Source organism: Oenanthe melanoleuca, chromosome 14, assembly GCF_029582105.1.
Source record: "Oenanthe melanoleuca isolate GR-GAL-2019-014 chromosome 14, OMel1.0, whole genome shotgun sequence".
In the NCBI taxonomy this organism is placed as follows: domain Eukaryota; kingdom Metazoa; phylum Chordata; class Aves; order Passeriformes; family Muscicapidae; genus Oenanthe; species Oenanthe melanoleuca.
In genome coordinates, this window is record NC_079348.1 from 7,944,058 (window position 1) to 7,963,960 (window position 19,903).

General features: G+C 52.2%; 1 protein-coding gene across 1 annotated transcript in view; it reads right to left on the minus strand.

Moving 5' to 3' along the window:
• The window catches only part of HS3ST6 (heparan sulfate-glucosamine 3-sulfotransferase 6), a 33,033-nt gene extending 15,552 nt beyond the window's left edge, over window positions 1–17,481 (minus strand). The window contains exon 1 of the mRNA XM_056502978.1: window positions 17,117–17,481. Coding sequence (XP_056358953.1) covers window positions 17,117–17,481 — 365 coding nt within the window. The remainder of the gene's footprint in view (window positions 1–17,116) is intronic.
• Between the last annotated feature and the right edge of the window lie 2,422 nt (window positions 17,482–19,903).

Sequence of the window (19,903 nt, forward strand, 5' to 3'; positions counted from 1 at the left end):
TAAGTGTAGTGTTTCTTTAAATAAATCTCTCTTTTACTTCTCCATCACATGAAGAATTGTTACATTTTCCTTTTCACCGCTCTCCTGTGGCACAAATACAACCCCAAAGCCACTGTCCCGTGTCCCCAAGTGCCACATCCACATGGCTTCACCTCCCTGCAGGGATGGAGACCCCTGGGCAGCATTTCCAGGAAGGAATTTTTCCCTAAAATCCCACCTAAACCTCCCCTGGCACAGCCTGAGCCTTGTCACTCGGGACAAGAGACTGACACAATTCCACTTTGTGCTGCAGGATGGGGAGAAGGAATGGAGCCCTTGGCAGAGCCCCATGGATAGAGGATGGATGGATGGATGATGGATGGATGGATGATGGATGGATGGATGGATGGATGATGGATGGATGGATGGATGATGGATGGATGGATGATGGATGGATGATGGATGGATGGATGGATGGATGATGGATGGATGGATGGATGATGGATGGATGGATGATGGATGGATGATGGACGGATGGATGGATGGATGATGGATGGATGATGGATGGATGATGGATGGATGGATGGATGGATGGATGGATGATGGATGGATGGATGATGTTCGGATGGATGATGGACGGATGGATGGAGGATGGATGGATGATGTTCGGATGGATGATGGACGGATGGATGGAGGATGGATGGATGGATGGATGATGGATGGATGGATGGATGGATGGAGGATGGATGGATGGATGGATGATGGATGGGTGGATGGATGATGGATGGATGGATGGATGGATGGATGATGGATGGATGGATGATGGATGATGGATGGATGGATGGATGGATGGATGGATGGATGATGGATGGATGGATGGATGATGGAAGGATGGATGGATGGATGGATGATGGATGGATGGATGATGGATGGATGGATGGATGGATGGATGGATGGATGGATGATGGATGGATGGATGGATGATGGATGGATGGATGATGGATGGATGAAGGATGGATGGATGGATGGGTGGATGGATGGGTGGATGGATGATGGATGGATGGATGGATGATGGATGGATGATGGATGGATGGATGGATGGATGGATGGGTGGATGGATGGATGGATGGATGGATGATGGATGGATGGATGATGGATGGATGATGGATGGATGGATGGATGGGTGGATGGATGGGTGGATGGATGATGGATGGATGGATGATGGATGGATGGATGGATGGATGATGGATGGATGATGGATGGATGGATGGATGGATGGATGGATGGATGGATGGATGGACAGGCAGCAGGGCAGCCCAGGAAGTGCTGCTGGCTTCTATTTTATTTGGGGCTTCTCCCAGGGGTGTTTGCCCAGCAGGGATCCTGGGAGTTCTGGGGACAGTGACACCACAGCAGGGTCCCAGGCTTGGGACACACACACTGTGCCAGTGAGCACCAGGATAATCCTTCACTGGACCCCCCCAAGGACTCCACACAGGCAGCCAGGAGGAATTCTGCTCCAGGATTAAATTTAAATATCAGGGAATAAAAGTAATTCTGAAAAGTGACCTTGCAGCAAATTGTTTTTTTTTCCCTGCACAGCAGCAGCTTTAGAGTAAAACAACACAACTCCAACCCTTCTTTAGGCACTCCCAAATAGTTTTTTTTCCCCTAGTTATTGTGAAAATTTAGATCAGAAAACGTGTTGGGTAAAAATATTCAATTCCCCACAGCCTGCAGAGCCTCATCAAAAATCCATTTGAAGTATTACTCTCAAATCCCTCATGGCAATGGGATATTTTAAGGTCAGTTAAACTTATTATTCACTCAAGATTTGCTTTCAGGTCCCTGCATATTTCAAACAGATTTTCCCTCATCTCTAACCCAACTGTGTTACAAAAAGCCCTTTCCTCCTCCCCCCTCCTTTTTTTTTTTCCTGAAAAGAAAAAAAAGTTGTCAAAAGAAAAGATCCTAATCAGAAACAGCTTCAGAAGCCTTAAAAGCTGCTACAGTTTGTACTTGTTACCCAAAAACACTGACGCTATCTCCAAATCCCTAAATCCCCTGACTCCCAAAACACTGAATGGAGTCCTGCTTGGAACAGAGGAATTAACTCAAATTTGTTTTTCTTATTTGCAATTCATTTCCTTGCAACAGGGTTTATACACAGGTTTGATTTTTTTTTCTCCCTCTCCTCATACAAGGAAAGAAAGCCACTTCCAAACCTGCAGCCTGGGTTAGTTTTGGATTATTTAGGATTTCCATCTTGATGAAACTGCAATTTCTGCTTCTACCATGCCTTTCCTCTCATAGGTACTTTTGGCTGGGTTTTTAAACATAAAGATCACCTAAAAAATACAATTTTTAAGTTTCCTCTAAACCACAAATCTCCTTTTTCAGCCTGGAGAAGGGAAAGTTCCAGAGAGCCTGAAGGGATCCAGGAGAGCTGGAGAGGGACTGGGGACAAGGGATGGAGGGACAGGACACAGGGAATGGCTTCACATTGGAAAAGGGGAGATTTGGGTGGGATTTTGGGAAGGAATTCCTGGCTGAGAGGGTGGGGAGGGACAGGGGTGGAATTCCCAGGGAAGCTGTGTGTGCCCCCAGGTCCCTGGAAGTGTCCAAGGACAGGGCTTGGAGCACCCTGGGATAGTGGAAGGTGTTGGGATTGGAACTGGATGATCTTTAAGGTCCCTTTCCACCAAACCAGTCTGGAATTCCCTGATTCCATGACCACCCTCCCCCAGGACCCATCTGTGTGGTCAGACTCTGCTGGGATGGATGGAGGGGATTTGGGGGAATCATCCTTACCAACCATCCCCTGCTCCCTGCGTGCTGCTCAACATCTACACCCCAGAGAATTCCCCACATCCCTGCAGGTCACAAACAGCATTAAGAGCTCTGCCCAAAGCCACCACGGGAGGCAAATTGAGAGGAAGAGATTGCAAGTGCCCTAATCTTGCTCTGGAGAGCAAAGACTTTGGGAATTATTCCCCATCTCAGTCCCTGCAGCCATCTGGCCCACATTTCTCCACTTACTCCATCAGACATCTGCTGCTTTTATCCCCAGTTCCCTGCAAACATGTGCACCCACCCTCCATCCCTGCTCATTCCCAGCTCCCAGCAGCCAACCTGGCCCTCAGAGCTGCCTCCACCCACAGATTTCTCCCCCTAAAAATCCCTGTTTGCCCAAAACATTCAGGGTGAGATGAAATTCTGAGCTGGAATCGCTCCACCCAAGCCAGGAGGATCCTGGTGGGTCCTGCCAGGAAGGGCTGGGAGGAGATATTGCAGCTGGGGAGCCCTGGAGGAGCAGAGCTCCTAAAGGAGATTTTCCCTCAGATCTGCTCTCCTCAGGCACCACACGGGCTCTGCTGGGCACTGGCACATGGGATAACACACGGGATTAAATGTGGGATAACATGGGAAAAAATATGGGATAATATGGGATAACATGGGATAAAACATGGGACGACACTTGGGGTAACATGGGATAAAATATGGAATAATGGGATAATATGGGATAACATGGGATAAAACATGGGATAACACATGGGATAAAATATGGAATAAAATGTGGGATAACACATGGGATTAAACATGGGATAAAACATGGGATAACATGGGATAACACATGGGATTAAACATGGGATTAATCATGGGATAACACACAGGATACCTTATGGGACTGGATGGGATAATATGGGATAACTCATGGGATTAAACATGGGACAACACATGGGATAGCATGGGATAAAACATGGTATAGTATGGGCTAAAACATGGGATAAAACACAGAATAACATGGGATAACACATGGGATGGAACATGGGATAGAACATGGGATAACACACAGGATACCACATGGGATAGGATGGGATAATATGGGATAATGTGGGATAACACATGGGATAACACATGGTATAATATGGGATAAAACATGGGATAACACATGGTATAATATGGGATAACACATGGGATAACACATGGGATAACACATGGTATAATATGGGATAACACATGGTATAATATGGGATAACACATGGTATAATACGGGATAAAACATGGGATAACACATGGGATAGAACATGGGATAAGGCCTCCAGGCTATCCCAGTCACGGTGTAGGACCTCAAACCACTTCTCCCACCATCCCACTCCTCCCACCCTTCACCTCCAGCCAGGATTTCTTCCCCCTAACAAGCAGAACATCCAAAGGGGCACCAGAATCCAGAACTGCAAATGCCAGGATGGAACAGGAGAAATGGGAACATTGCACTGCTCCAACAACAAAGCTCCCACCACTGGAGACTCCCCAGGGCAAGAGGAGAAACCCAACAGCAGAGGAGATCCCTGTCCAAGGGCAGCCAGAGCTGGTGTGAAGTTGAATAAAAGTGTGTAATATCACAGGGTGAAGGGTTTAGAATTTGGGGGTTTAAAATACAGTAATAGATATGTGACAAAATAGATATTCTGGAGCATTGTCCTTTTCTTCCTTCTTATTCCTTCTTAGTTTCAAGTAGTAGTTTTTGGTTGGATAGAAAATCCTGAACTGTGAGTCACAAGTGTTTGGTCATTGGGTCAAGAGTATAAATAATATAGATGTTAGTTTTTAATTGGATAGTTGGGCATTGAAAGACCTTGTGGCTAGCCAGATCCACCAACATTTTTCTTCTTTTTAACTTGTCAGCTAGAAATGCTGTAAAACTCACGTATAGATAAAAATTAATAAAACAACCAAGTGTTGCTGGATACTGCTGGGAACCAGGGAAAAAACAACCTTGAAGCTTTGGGTTTCTCAGGCTGGACAAGGAATTATAACACCTATAAACACAAGGAATTATGCACCTGCTGGGTATGTGAGAGACGTGATGTTTTGCAGAAAGCATGTTTTCAGAGAGGTGTTGCCTTCTTGGACCAATGAGTCTGTTATATTTTGTTTTGCACTAAGTACCCTAAATAAGTGTAGTGTTTCTTTAAATAAAGCTCTCTTTTTGCTTCTCCATTCCACAAAGAACTATGTTGCATTATCCTTTTCACCACTCTCCTAAAGCCAAAATGCACCAATCCACTCAGAACAAGAAAATCCTGCCTCTTGTGCTTCAATCCTGACTCTGACTGAAGGCAGAGGGAAAATAAAAAATTAAACACTAACGCCCATCTTCACCTTCACGTCCACTTTGGCTGCACCTTCCTCTTCCAGGATGCAGGCAGAGCCTCTCCCAGCCCACAGCAGGGCAAGGAGGGAATTACATTTCACTGCACACGGTCCAGGGGCTTCAGGATCAGGCCAAGCACTACCAGATGTGCAGGGCTCTCCCTCAAAGCCATCCCCAGGCTCCTTGGATATTTAATCTCTCTCTATCTGGGGTGTGAGGGTCAGGGATGGGGTTTCCATGCAGATGCTACAAATCTTCCCTGCTTTTACCATCACCTTTTAATGACGCCGTAAATCAGCAGGCACTTCTCAGGTGACCCCATCCCTGCCCGTTTGTGTCTCTGTGAGCACAACCCAGCCCTGTTCTCCCTCCTCTGTGCAGCAAAGGAGACCTGCTGGGAGCAAACTCTGCCCCTTCCCTCCTGCAGCAGAGTCATCTCTTGGCATCTGTGCCTCAGCTGCAGCGTGGCAGCACGAGGAGAGGGCGAGGAGCTGATACAGGAAGATTAAAAAAAGGTTGGATGGGTCTGTTCCTAATGTGAGCCTCGCTGCTCGCAGCCTTTGATTGCTGCACAAATAAAAGATGGAAATTCACTGCAGGCAAAGGAATTAATTAACAGGAGAAGAAAGGAGCATCAGTCTGTTGGAGGCCTGGCATCAATTCCGAGCCGGGTTTTGAAGTGGCAACAGTTTTCCTTGTTCTTTTAAAGTTGTTCTGCTCTGTCCTGCACGGTGATGGGGGAGCTGACAGCACAGTGCCTCATCCTGAGCAGGGTGAGGTGACCCAGCTGGCACAGGACAAACCTGCCTGGCTCTGGGGGCACCCCTGCCCCAGCACCTTCCACCTCCTGCTGCTCCCCACTGCTCTCATCTGATCCTAAAACCATGGAGACCCACGGTTCTTCACTGGGCTGCCCCTGCTTTGGGGGATTTTATGGCCTGGGAGATGGTTTGGGAGATGGTTTGGGGAGTTTTATGGCCTGGGAGACAGTTTGGGAGATGGTTTGGCAGTTTTAATGGCCAGGGAGCTGGTTGGGGTTGTTTTTTTGTTGGTTATTTTTTTTGCCTGGGAGATGGTTTGGGAGATGGTCACATCTCCAAATGGTTTTGTAACCTCTGCTGCTGAGGTTTTGCTGCAGGTGAGAACAGGAACCACCTCCAGCCCACTTCCAGCTCAAGCTGGGATTGTGTTCAAACACAGCTCTGCACATTCACACAGGCCATGGTTCTCCTGGCTCCTGGGACAGTTTTATTGTCTTCAGGACATGCTGGCTTTGAGCAAGAACTGAAACCCTCCCTGTGCCAAAACTCCATGACTCAAAAATCATCGAATCTCTGGGGATTCCTAATAAAATCAGAGGAGTTCCCACCCCATCCTCCACCCAGATGGTGCTTTAACTTGTGTTCAGCTGCATGCAAAGAGTGAGATCTGTCCCCAGGAGCTTCCCAGCTGAGCTCAGGGGGTCTCACAGCCACATTTCTTTCCAAAGGGTGCTGCTCACCCCTGCTCTGTGTCCATCAACTCAGCTCCAACCTCACCCAGCAGAGTGGGGTTTGGGGCTGGCTTGGGGTCAGAGCTGGGTACATCACACACACACAGCTGAGTGTGGAAGTCATCAGCCCTCGGTGTCATGAAACCAGAAACCCCCCAAGAACCAGGTGTGTGTTGACACTTCCAGCAACTTGTTTGGTTGTGACGCTGACATGAGGCTCACACAGCTGGACACAGCTGGAGTTAGGTGCTCACTAAACCTGCAAGACTTTATTTAAAGGCATTTCGCCCAGAAAAAACTGTTTAGGAAAGGTCCTGCACCAGCAGAGTGATTAATGCTGAAAGGAATCTCCCCTTCACAGTTCCTGTTCAGTAATTCAAGTTTTATGAGCCTTTAACATGAGCGAGGCCTGGCTGCGATCCCTGCTCAGCCCCGTGCGTGCAGGACACCCTCACACGCTTCCTGATCCTCCTCAAAGCAGTGAAATATGAATTTTTAATATTCACACTGAGATCAGAACTGAACAAGGCTGTCCCTCGTTATCTGCCTTGTAACGAGACAGGGATCAAACGGGGCAAGGACGGGGTGGCTGAGTGGCACCAGCCCCACACGTCCCTTCTGATGGCACAGGGTGATTGACCAGCATGTCACACTCAGGCTAACGAGGGTGACCCGCTGGGGGGTCCCAGCCCCATCCCCTGCCCAGGGCTGGGGGCTCTGAGGCCACCCCTGCTCCCCTCTGGGCTGGACTCGTCACCAGGGATGAGCTGGATCAATGGGTCGGTCCCAGTTTGGGATGTTCTGTGAGTCTGAGCTCAGCACAGGCAATGTCCCCACTGCCATCACCCCCAGGGGCTGGGGGATGTTGGGGTGACTGTCCCTGGGGGTTCCCTAAACCAGCCCAGGGGTCTGGGGGAACTGGGGACATCTTTATCACCAACTGGGAGAAAGTGAGAGATGTGATACCAACACCCAGAGAGACACAGCCCCAGCCCTGGGGACACAGCCCCAGCCCTGGGGACACGAGTGACCTGGAGCCACCTGCCAGGGGTGACACCAGCATGGAACTGTGACAGAACCAGAACCAGAACTCACCATACCTCCCATCCATCATCCATCCATCCATCCATCCATCCATCCATCCATCATCCATCCATCCATCCATCCATCCATCCCTCCATCCATCCATCCATCATCCATCCATCATCCATCCATCCATCCATCCATCCATCCATCCATCCATCCATCCATCCCTCCATCCATCCATCCATCATCCATCCATCCATCCATCCATCCATCCATCCATCCATCCATCCCACACCATCCAAATCGAGCTCTGAGCTCCCCATCCTCCCTGCAAACCTCCTGGCTCACACCAGCTCCAAATTCTGAGCCAGATGCCACCAGGATCCCCCAAAAGTCCCAGGGGGCCAGGGCAGGAGGACACCTGAGCACAGCAGGTGAAATCCCACGGATCCCAGCCTCCCGTGGATGGGGACGCTCCCAGCCCCTCGTGTCCCATCCAGACCCTGCCCCACGGAGCAGGATCAGCCCTTGGGGACGCCCCTGTCCCTTGTCCCTCTGGCAGCAGCCCAGCCTTGCCCGACGGCTCCTTTGTGCAGGGGCGGCCACAGCGGATGCAGGTTTGTCACGCTCGGGGCTCCGACACCGCGGGGGGACGTTCCGCCCGGCCCTCCCCCCAAAAACCGGCTTTTCATGCGGACAAACGATGCCTTCCTTCAACAAAACCCAAATTCTCGGCTCGAACTACTTGGCAGCGACCCCTCGAATTTTTTCTCAGGCTTCGAAAGATGTCTTTGGGAAGCAGAGGAGCGCCGGAGGAAGCGGCCGATGGCTCTGGGGGGGAAGAATAAAAAAACTCCCCCGTCCCTCCGGCGCTCGCAGGGATGGGGCTGGGAAAAGCCGGAGGCAGCCCTGGAGAGGCTCCGGCACCCCGGGGACCGCGGGGACATCCGTGTGTGTCCCCTCCCCTCCGTGGCTGCAGGTATTGACGGCGGCAGCGATGAGCGATCGCGCTGACAAGCGGCCGATCGATGGCACTGATCGCGCCTGCCGGTAATTGGAGGATTTCTTTCGCTTCCACTTAATGGACATTTCCTCCCTGGCAGGGTGGTCGTGGAGGGGAGGATTTGTCACTTGGAATTAGCGGGGAGCTCGGGGAGCAGGCGGGATGAGGCAGGGAAATATTCGGGTGCAACCAGCACCGATAAAAGCCTCCGGAGAGGGGAAAATCAAATCAAATTAAATATTCGGATGTAGGGCTGCGGAGATGGCAGAGGCATTTTGGGATCCTGCCCTGATAGGGGCTTGATGTCACCCACAGGAGGAATTAAGGAGTTGTGGAATCATGGCTGGAAAAGCCCTCTGAGATCATCCAATCCAACAATTCACATCCACGAGGTTCTGAAATCCCTCCACGGATGGGAACTCCACTCCTGCCCCGGGCAGCTGTGCCAAGGCTGGACAGCATTTCCAGGAGGAAATTCTCCCAAAATCCAATATAAACATCCCCTGGCCCACCCTGAGGCCATTCCCTCTTCTAACCCTGTTCCCTGGGAGGAGATCCCAAACCCCTCCTGTCAGGGAGCTGTGCAGAACCAAAAATTCCCCCTGCTCCCCCTTTTCTCCAGGCTGAGCCCCTTTCCCAGATCCCTCAGGAGTTCTCCAGCCCTTTCCCAGCCCTGTTCCCTTCCCTGGCCACGCTCCAGCCCTTTTGGGCCATGCAGAGCCCAAAACTGACCCCAAACCTGAGCCCCGCTCCTGCAGCCCCAGCGGGTCCATCCTGCCCCGGCCCGGGGGTGCAGTGGGGGGCAGAGGGGGGCAGGAGCGGCTCCCCCAGCCCCGGGGGTGCAGTGGGGGCAGGAGCGGCTCCCCCTGCCCCGGGGTTTGGGATTCTGCGGCTTTGGAGCAGCTGGGAAGTTGCACAAGGCAGGAGAGGCCCCGGCAGCCCCCGCCGAGCTGAGCGGGGCCGGGATGTGGCCTCGGGGGACGGGATCTGTCACTTCGCTTGGCCCTCGCCATCAATCACCGGCGCGTCCTTTTATTTATTTATTTTTTATTTGCATAAGGCGGCTGCGAATTCCCGGCTGAATCATCCTGAAGGGTGTGGACAGGGCAGGGAAGGGGATGTCAGTTCTCCATTCCAGCTACACAGAACTCTCCAGGTGTGCCCAGGGCCGGGTGTGCCCACGGCCACGCACAGCTCAGGGGTTAAATCGATAAAATCAATAGATCAATAGCAAAGTGGTCACTCAGCCTTTCCCTGCCCAAGGACGTTAACAAGGTCACAGCCTCCTTCTTTCCACACTAATGAGTGGAGATTCCTAATAAGACCTCAGTGACAAGTGACTATATTAATGTAATTCTCTCCTGCTCCTGATCAATTCTGTGTGTTAAGGTTGTGTTAAGATGCAGAGCGGCCCCGGGGCTTGGGAGGCTCCTGCCGCCCCCTCACCGGCTGGGAGAGAGGAGTTTATTCCCCTCATGTCCCTGCCTGCCGCGAGATCTCCTCAGTGGAACACACCAAAATCCCTCCCAGGAGCAGCCCAGCAGCTCGTCCCACTCCCATCCCAGGCTGCCTAAATCATTCCACGCTGGTGTTTTAACAGCCCTAAGAGTGAATTTCTCTGGATTTCAGCCATTCCCCCCACATTTCAGTCTGGGACCAGACTCCAGGTCGGGGCAGTCCCTGACACCAGCAGCACTGGTGGAACAGAGATGCTCTCTGGGCCACCTCAGCCCTGGCTGATCCCTGCTCTCCTGGAATCTCAGGAGCTGGACACTGACCCCGAGCCCTGGGGTCACCTGCAGGGCCCCCCTCAGGGGGCACAGCTGTCCCTGTGCCCCTCACTGTCCCAGTGCCCGACCTGCCACATCCGCATTTGCATCTCAAACGAGTCACAGCTACAGAGTGACTCACTTAAGGGATGCTTGAATAATTTTGAAGATTCCTGTGATCTCTGAGCTGTCTCTGAGCAGAGGGACAAGGAGGGGAAATCCAAGGAGCTGCTGGGAATTTTCCAGCCAGGACCAGAACCACAAATCTGAATGTGTAAAACCTGAGTGAGACCTCAACCCTGCCATGAGGAAAGCTCAGGGCTGCACCCACCACGAGTTTGCCATGGTGTGATTGGGGAGATTGGGCTGTTCTTCGCTTGGGGTGAATTTGGGGTGGCCCACAGGGTGCCCAGAGCAGCTGTGGCTGCCCCTGGATCCCTGGCAGTGCCCAAGGCCAGGTTGAACAGGACTTGGAGCAGCCTGGGACAGTGGAAGTTGTTCCTGCCATGGCAGGGGTGGAATGAGTTAATTTTTGAGGTGCCTTCCAACACAAACCATTCCATGAATTCCCACAGGAAAGAAAGGACTTATCTTAAACCACTGCCCTGACTTGCCCAGCCTGGACCAGCCCTGGCTTCCACAGGAGCCTCTCAGAACATCCCTGTGCTCCTCACTTCAATATTTTGCCATCCCAAGAGCGGGATGTGAGGAGGGAGTTGCCAGGCTCAGGTCCCATCCTGCTCCCAGACCTGGAGCATCCATCCCTGTCCCATCCTGTTTGCAGAGCCCTGTCCTGAAGACATGGAACATCCATCCATCCATCCATCCATCCATCCATCCATCCATCCATCCATCCCTCATCCCTCCCTCCCTCTGACACCGTCGGCTCCCTAAGCAGGAGGATTTCCACAGCCCTTTGAAAAGCCATTTAGAGCTAAGTCTTGGTATTAAACCTGGCCTTTCCTTGGGCAGGTTTTCAATCTCTGCCGGAGCCTGTTGCAGCAGAAAGTTTTGGAAAAGGTCAGGAGGAAGCTTTTAAGCATCTTTGCCAATTAAGTGCTGTAACCCCCTCCCCGCCGCCAGAGCTGCCCGTCTCCATCCCAGGGGAAGGTAATTACTGTTTTATAAATAAGCTTTGAACTCTCTTAAGTAATTGTCTCTCCTTGCCTGAAAGCACCCTCTAAATCCACCGGCCTTTTCCACCTTCTGTCACTTATCTAAAAATAATCGAGGGGAAAAAAATCCACATAATACCTTGAAGGAGAAACTCCCAAACTTTCCTTTACACTGCAGTGATTATTTCTCCAAGCTTTCAATAATTCCATAAACAGAAGCCTTGTGGCTTTCCCAGCTCCTGGTGAATTTTTTGGCAATGTTTTCAAAACTTCTCTGGAGTCACATGGATTAAAAATAAAAATTAAAATTAAAAAAAAGAAGGGAAAAAAAAAAAAAAAAGCATGTTTCAATATATCAATTTCTACCCTGTGAAGTTACAACAGAGAGCACCAGAGAAAGGACAGGAATGAAGAAACCTTTTCCAAAGTATTCCTTCCCATAATATTATAAATTTTTTTAACCTGCCTCGTGATTTCTGGGTGTATTTAAGCATTCTGGGATAGAAATCCTGGCAGATCTGAAATCCTTCAGGAACTCAGGTTACTCCTGCACACCCGCTGCTCAGGCCAGGTGTAATCTCCCCATTTATTTAACAGAGGCAGGGGAAGCATTCCTGAGCCGGGAAGAGCATTGCTCCTTCCACCCTGCAAGTCGCGGCTTTTATCCCCAAAATCCCAGCCAACATTAACACTCAGCTCCAGTCACTCGAGCCTGAGCAACAAGGAACAACCCGAGTTCATTTTGCCTGGAGGCTGAGCCAGGCTCAAACCCAGGCTCCCAAACCTGCTTGGGTCAGCAAGAAGCACTTGATGGGATCGGGAAGAAAACGCGGCCGTGTGGAAATAAGGGAATAACAGCGTGGAAATGGGGGGCAGGAGGGTTGAGCTGTGCCCCCCAAAACAGGACAGGCACAGCCCCTCTCTCTCCCCAGCAGCAGCAATCCCTGTCTGGGAGCCCTTTAAATGGTTTCAAATGTTAATTCCTCATCGTGGCAGTAAAAGCTATTTTTAATCCCACGTGAAAGCAGTTTGCAGAAACCCAAACTTTGCACGAATTATGGATTGCTTCCCAAGGCCGGGCAGTGCTGGGTGTGTGTTAGAGAGCAGAAAACAGGGACACATCATCAGGGAAACCCATCCGGCTGCCACAGGGGCACCCAGCGCTTAAACCTGATCCTAAGAGTAGGGCTGGGGCTAAAACAGTGCATAAAAGCCAATCCAAAACACTACACCCTAAATAAAAGCTTTAATGTATCTTATTCTTAGTTAAAAATCAGCTTTTTTCTCAGGTTTCCCGCATGTTTTCTTTGTACTTGAGGTTTCATTTCCCAAACAGGGGGAGTGAGGATCCGGGAAGCTGAGACAGAAAGGTCTCACTTGTGAATGGAAGTGAAAAAAAATAAAAGATAGAAAAGATTGCAAAGTAATAAAGGCGAGAAGCTGCAGCCCCGTGAAAACAAGGGCGGCTCTGAGCCGGCAGCGCTGAAATGGAGCCCGTGAGGAGCAGAGATTAGCGGTGCCAATGAATAAAGATCGTGTCCCGGAGCAGGTCCGAGCATCGCCATCCGCTCCGGCCGCATTCCTTTGTCTCTTCCCACCTTGGCGCTTCCCTGAGAACAGCTCGCCCTGCAAGGGGACACCAGAGCGCTGCCAAAACGCTGCCTGGCGGCTCCGGACGAGCTGATTTTATTCAGCAGCTCGAGCTATAGAGTGTCTTGATGTGTCTGTACAATCGCAGCGCACAAAAAGCCCTCGAGGCACCTCCTCAGCTCCACTTTTCAGCTGCCAATAACACTCCCGGCTAAAGTCAAAAGAGCAGCGCCGCAGCCGCGTCCTTCCCCTGTCGCTCAAAGGCGTCGGGGTTGCGAGGTTCCGACATAACAAAGTCTGGCTCAAGAAATCCTGGATGCCTTTCAAGAGCGTTATTAGCTCCTGTGAATGGGTTTAGGGAAGGGGAGGGGGCAAACCCCACATTCCAGGGAGCTCCGCTCCCCCTCCACCTTCCCCGAGGTGCTGCCGAGCTGGGACACCCCGGCAGAGCCACAGAGGGATGAGGAATCCCACGGAGAGTTCCTCCTCCCTCCCCCTATGCCAACTTTCGTGTTGGATGGGATGGGGAAATGGCAATTAAAAGTTAAATTCGGCCTCTGAGGTTCTCGGAGCTCTGGGATGGCTCTGCAGGGCCAGAGGATGCTCAGTGGGGATTCCAGCTCCTCGTGTCCTTTCATCGTCAGGGCTCCAGCCTGGCCAATCACTAGACATCCCATAGTACTTTTTAATGCTTCTGGTCCAAACTGAATGAAAATAGGGAATTCTTTACAATTCCTACAAATCCCGTGTGCGCAGCTGCCAGGGCTCAACCCCAAGGGATGCGAGGGGTGGAGGGAGCCCAGCACCATTCCTGCCCAAATCCTCCTTGGAAAAAGCAGGAAGACAGGATGGAAAAGAGGAAAAGAGGGACAGGGATCCCAGATCACCCAAGGAAACACGAGGCAGAGGAAAAGCCCATTCACATTGAGCCGACCTTGCTGCGAAGTTTTGGCAGAAGGGGACAAGGAGACTTTTTTGGGTGAGCTGTGTCAGGCTCAGAACTTTCCACATGATTCCCTCAAAGCTGAATTCCCTTTCCTGCATCCCCCCAGCACTGCCATGCCCCCCAAAGCTGCTGTTCCCTGCCCCATTCCCCACAGCCCCAAATCCCCGAGGCAGCCAGAACCTCTGTGTGGGAACCAAACCAGCTCTGGCATCCAAAAAGGAACAAACCCACACGAAGATTCTGCTGCACCCCCAAAATGTCCCCAGTGGAGCAGAGCAGTGGCACTGGAGAGCCCCAGCCCCACCATACAAGGTGTGAACAGGTCCCAAATGTCACCTGTGAGCCCAAACCTGCTCCCCTCACACCGAGGGGCTTCCATCCCTTAAACCTTCCACCCCACAAATGTTGTTTTCCTCAATCCCCACAGGCAAAGGCAGGGCCTGGCCCCACACAGCCACAGATTCTCCAAGTTTTGCAATGGATTTCTGTATATCACCCCAAACTGTTCGGATTCAATTCAGTTTTTAACATTTGTCCTCACCTCCAATCCCACAAAGCAGACACAGACAGTCCCAGGCTCCCAAAGGGGATCCCCCACACCCCAAACCAGCAGCAGACACACCAGCATCGCCTCTTCTTTTTATTTAGGTTTTCTTCAAGCAGCACTGAGTGCCAAAAAAATTAAAATCGTGTTTTGCTTGAGGAGAAAATATCCCATCACGCTTGCATTGGCCATTAAATCATTTATGCTGCAGCCTCAAAAAGGTGTTTAATCTTCTTAGAATTAGCTAAAGCTGTAGTAACTTGAGGAATTCTGTAGGAGATGCTTTTGCAGAACATTTTCTTTTCACTACTACTAAAAAAAAAATAAAAATGGGGCTTTGGGCCATTTCAAATTTAAATTAAATAAAACAATCCAGCAAGAATAAATTATTTCAGTCCATAACTTATAACAAACTACTCATCACCCATGAGGAGATGCTCCTGCCAAAGCAGGGAAATCACTACAGGACAGAGCTACCAAGGAAGAACAAAATAATTCTGGAGTGATATTTCCAGGGGAATTTTTTTTCCACATTTACTCAAGACAAGCAACAACCTACAGGTGCCTTCGGGCCAAATATCTTGGCGTGAGAAGTGGTTGGTGTAATTTCAGTTTCCTAGCAAGTTCAAATATTTTAAAAATGTTTACACCACTGTTGAGATATCCATAGGAAAAACCTGATTTTCTGTCCAACTTCTCTTTGCCTCCACTCCAGCACATCCCAGCTTTAAACACTTAGCTCTGTCTGGCTTTCCCGGGGATAAAATCCCTCGGTACTGCGAGGTCTTGTGAGAAGACAAAACAAGAGGCAGAGAGGAGAGGAAGCGAAGGGAAATAGCTGTGTGTGCGCGTGTGATTAAAACCACACTTTATGCAGAGTTAAAGCAAAACATCTCCTGATTTTTGCCTCGCCCCAAAGGATGCGGATTCTCCCCGAAAACCTTCCCCGCTCCTTTTCTCCAAATTTACCACAACCACATGCGGGATCATCTCGAAACTGGTGTCAGGCCAGGCTCCCTGCAAGCACTTCCAGAGCTCAAAACTCGCAGCAGAGCCATCCAAACTAAGATTTATTTTCTCCTTCTCTCTGCGGTCCGTCCTGCGAGCGCCTCGCTGGGCTCCGCCGAGCGATATGAAAGCGTTCGATCTTCCCCGCTTTAATTACGTGCTCGCAGTCATTAAACTCCCATTCTGCCGAGCGAGAGCCATCTCGCAGTTCTCACCCCCCCAAAAAAAAAAAAGATTAGTGATCATCATTATTGCTCCTCGAGCAGCGCGGACCCGAACGGAGCGGAGGAATGAGCTCATAAATCACGGCGATATTAATGCAGCCATAAAAATAAGCGTCGCTACTTGCAGGGTTTTGAAGGTGTGTTAAGTCGTAACTTTACAGCCCAGATGTGGGCTCAGAGAGCTGAAACTCTGCGGGTAAAATTACCACTAAAATTACTCTTTCCATTAAACACGCTGATTTTTCACAGGTTGTTACTTTGGCGAGGATTGGGAAGCTGCAGCCTCCCCCCCAGAACATGGAGAGAGAAAAGCGGTATTCCCGCGGGGCTGGGGGAGAAGGGGATGGAGAGGCAGGAAGGACAGGGAGAGCTACTCCTTTGATTATTTTCAGATGTTTCCCCGAGAACACCACGGCGCTTTCATACATCGACACGTTTGGATTGCCTTCAAAATAACGGAGCGGATTCCATCCCCGGCTTCAAGGGACTTATCGCTGCCGACTCCGCTTGGCCCAGCCGCTCTGGAGCTGGCCAGGAGACGCGAGTTTAATACACTCCACATGCACAGTAGCTGCTCTTCCGAAAGCTTTATCGCCTGAAGAGTTCAATCCCATCGAAACCCTCAAAAAACAAACTGCCTCGGATCGCTCCAGCTCTGCCCTTTGCCACAAACCCACCGAGCATCCCACGGATTCAGCCCTCGTCCGCTCCCCAAGCGCTGCCAGGATCAAGCCCGAGGTCCTCGCTCATTTCTGTTTGGTTGTGGTTTTTTTTTGGTTTTTTTTGTTTTTTTGTTTTTTTGTTTTTTTTTTCTCTAAAGCACACGAATAAAACAATTCCTAAAGGAACCCGGTGGTGAAACGGGGGCACGGCTGGGGATAAAGCGCTAAAGGTTAAAATCGCAAAGCTGGAGGGTTAAACGAGCTCGTTTTTGCTGCCGGCTTCATCCCCGGCCGGGTAGGATGCGGGATGGGAGGCGCGGGGACAGGGGGGACACGGGGACAAGGAGGAAACGGCGACATGGGGACAAGGGGACTCTCAGCGCTCCCGACTTCAGCAGCAGCCCCGCAAAAGCAGCCGGCAGCCCCTTCCCCAGCCCAGGCGAGGGTCGGAGCTGCCGGGACCCCCAACCAACCTCCCCATCTCCCCTTCCCTCGCACCCCATTTCTCTCCCGGGACCCGCCTGTTGCAGAGTCACCGCATCCCGACCCGGACGGCGATTAACACATCTCTGCGCTAATTACCGACCCCCTCCTCCTTACCTGTACCAGCGCAGCCCCTTCTCGTAGCACCTGTCGAAGAAGTGGGGCTCAGCACCCACCGCCCGCACCCCGGGGTGCGCCCGCAGGAACTCGAGCAGCGCCCGCGTCCCGCCCTTCTTCACGCCCACGATGATGGCCTGGGGGAAGCGGCGGCTCCCCGAGCCCCCCGAGCCCCCCGAGCCCCCCGCCGCTTCCCCCGGCCCCGCGGGCAGCGCGGCGGGCGGCGGCAGCAGCAGCGCGGGCGGCAGCGGCTCGCAGGGCCCGGGCAGGCAGGAGAAGAAGTAGGTGAAGAAGAGGATCATGGTGAGGAGCAGCGAGGCGCGGCGGCCCCCGGCGGGTCCCAGCAGCCGCCCGCTACATCCCATCGGGGGCCGCGCATCCCCGCACCTCCGCGCCCCCCTCTCCGAGCATCCCCGCCCGGCCCCGGGGCCCCCCGAGCTCCGCTTCCCGGCCCCCCCTACCCCGGGCCGGCCCCCACGCCCACCCGCGGGGCGGGGGAGGGCGAGGACACGCGCGTGGGGCGGTGACGCCCCGAGGAGGGGAAGGGAAGGAAGGATGGAGAAGGAGGGGATTGGAGCGCGGAGAGGGCGCGGCACACGCCGGGATCCCCGCGGGGACGCGGCCCCCCCACGCGCGGCTGTCACCGGGATGGGGCAGCCCCATCCCCGTTTGCCCACATTTCCCTACGTTGTCACATGTTTTCCCTGTATTTCCCTTTTTTATCCCCCACGTTTCCTCTCGTTTTTCCGTGTTACCCCACATTTCCCCACATTACTCCATGTTTTCACTTTTCCCTGCATTTCCCCTCTGTTTTCCCACAGTTCCACACATTTTCCAATGTTATTCTGTATTTTCCCATGTTTTCCCTCTATTTTCCCACATTTCCACGCACTTTCCCATGTTTCCCGTATTTTTCCCACATTTTCCCACATTTCCCCATGTTTTTCCATATTTTTACCCATTTTCCCACATTTCCACACATCTTCCCATGCTTTTCCATATTTTTTCCTATTTTGCCTTTATTTTCCCACATTTCCCCACATTTTCCCATGTTTTTCCGTATTTTCCCACATTTCACCACATTTTCCCATGTTTTTCCACATTTTTACCACGCTTCCCCATGTTTTCACACGCATCCCACATTTCCCTGGGTTTTCACGTTTTCCCATCATTTCCCACATTTCTCCCATATTTCACCACGTTTTCCCATCAATTTCTCTTCTTTCATAGATTCCCTCCTCTTCTCACCATTCCTGGGGCTCCAATGGCTGTTTTTTTGGGAAGGGTCTCACTGGGAAGGCTCTTAATTAACTTTTAATGTAATTAACTCTTTTTAGAATTAAATCCCCCAAGTTTTCCACGAGCTGGACAGTGAGGAGGGGGATGCACGGCCTGGGATGGGGAGGGTGGAGCACAGCTGGATTGGGGTCAGTGGTGATCCTGTAGGGCCACAGTGGCACCAGTGGGGACTTGTAGGATGGGAACACTGCAGGGGGACACAGGGACAGGGCTGTGGGGTGACAAACCTGCAGAGGGAAAAGGGGACAGAGTTGTGGGGTGACAAACCTGCAGGGTGACATGGTGATAGGGTGACAAATCTGCAGGGTGACATGGTGACAGGGTGACACGGTGTCAGGGTGACAAACCTGCAGGGTGACATAGTGATAGGGTGACAAATCTGCAGGGTGACACGGTGATGGAGCTGCAGAGTGAGAGGGTCACAGGGCTGCAGGGTGACACGGTGACAGGGTGACAAAGTTTCAGGGTGACATGGTGACATGGTGAAAGGGCTGCAGGGTGACACAGTTCCAGGGCTGCATGGTGACAGGGTGACACAGTTGACATGGTGACACGGTGACAAGCCTGCAGGGTGACATGGTGACACATTGGCAGGGTGACACAATGACAAACCTGCAGGGTGACACGGTGACATGGTGACAGGGTGACGTGGCGACACAGTGACAGGGTGACAAACCTGCAGGGTGACACAGTGACAGGGCTGCAGGGGGACACAGCACCAGGGCTGCAGGGTCACACGGTGACAGAGTGACAGACCTACATGGTGACACGGTGACAGGGTGAGAAACCTGCAGGGTGACATGGTGACAAACCTGCATGGTGACACGGTGACAGGGTGACACGGTGACAAACCTGCAGGGTGACACGGTGTCAGGGTGGCACGGTGACACGGTGACACGGTGACAGGGTGACACGGCGGCACGGTGACAGGGTGACACGGTGACAGGGTGACGCGGTGACAGGGTGACACGGTGACAGGCCGCCCGGCCGCAGGGCTTTGTGCCCTCTCGTGGCGAGCGCCCGGCGGCTCCGCCTGTCCCGCAGCGGCGGCTCCGGAGGGAGGAACAGCCCCGGGTCCCTCCCGCTGCCGGGGACAGGAGCGCTGGCACCGAGCGCCACCAGGGCGCTTCCATCAGCGCCAAGCCCTGCCACTCGCCGGGGACCGGGAACAGCAGCGGCTCCCGCTCCCTGTTTGGGTTGGGAAGCGGAATGTTGCTCTTGGAAAATGCCAGTTTGTCAAAATGGAAACGTCTGGCAAGAGCGGATCCATCCTGACAAATGTGTCCCAGCCAGGGAGGCTCCGGGAAGGCGGGAGGGGGGCTCACCCTCCTCTGCCCGGCCTGGGGGCTGCCAGGGCTGGTCACTGCAGTCACAGGCTTCCTTTCTCACCTTCAGAATTTGGGAAAAGGCTTAAAACATGAGTTTGTGGCCAGGGCCAGGCGCCGAGGGCTTGGGAGGTGCCCAAAGTCACCCCGTGTCTGGCAGAGC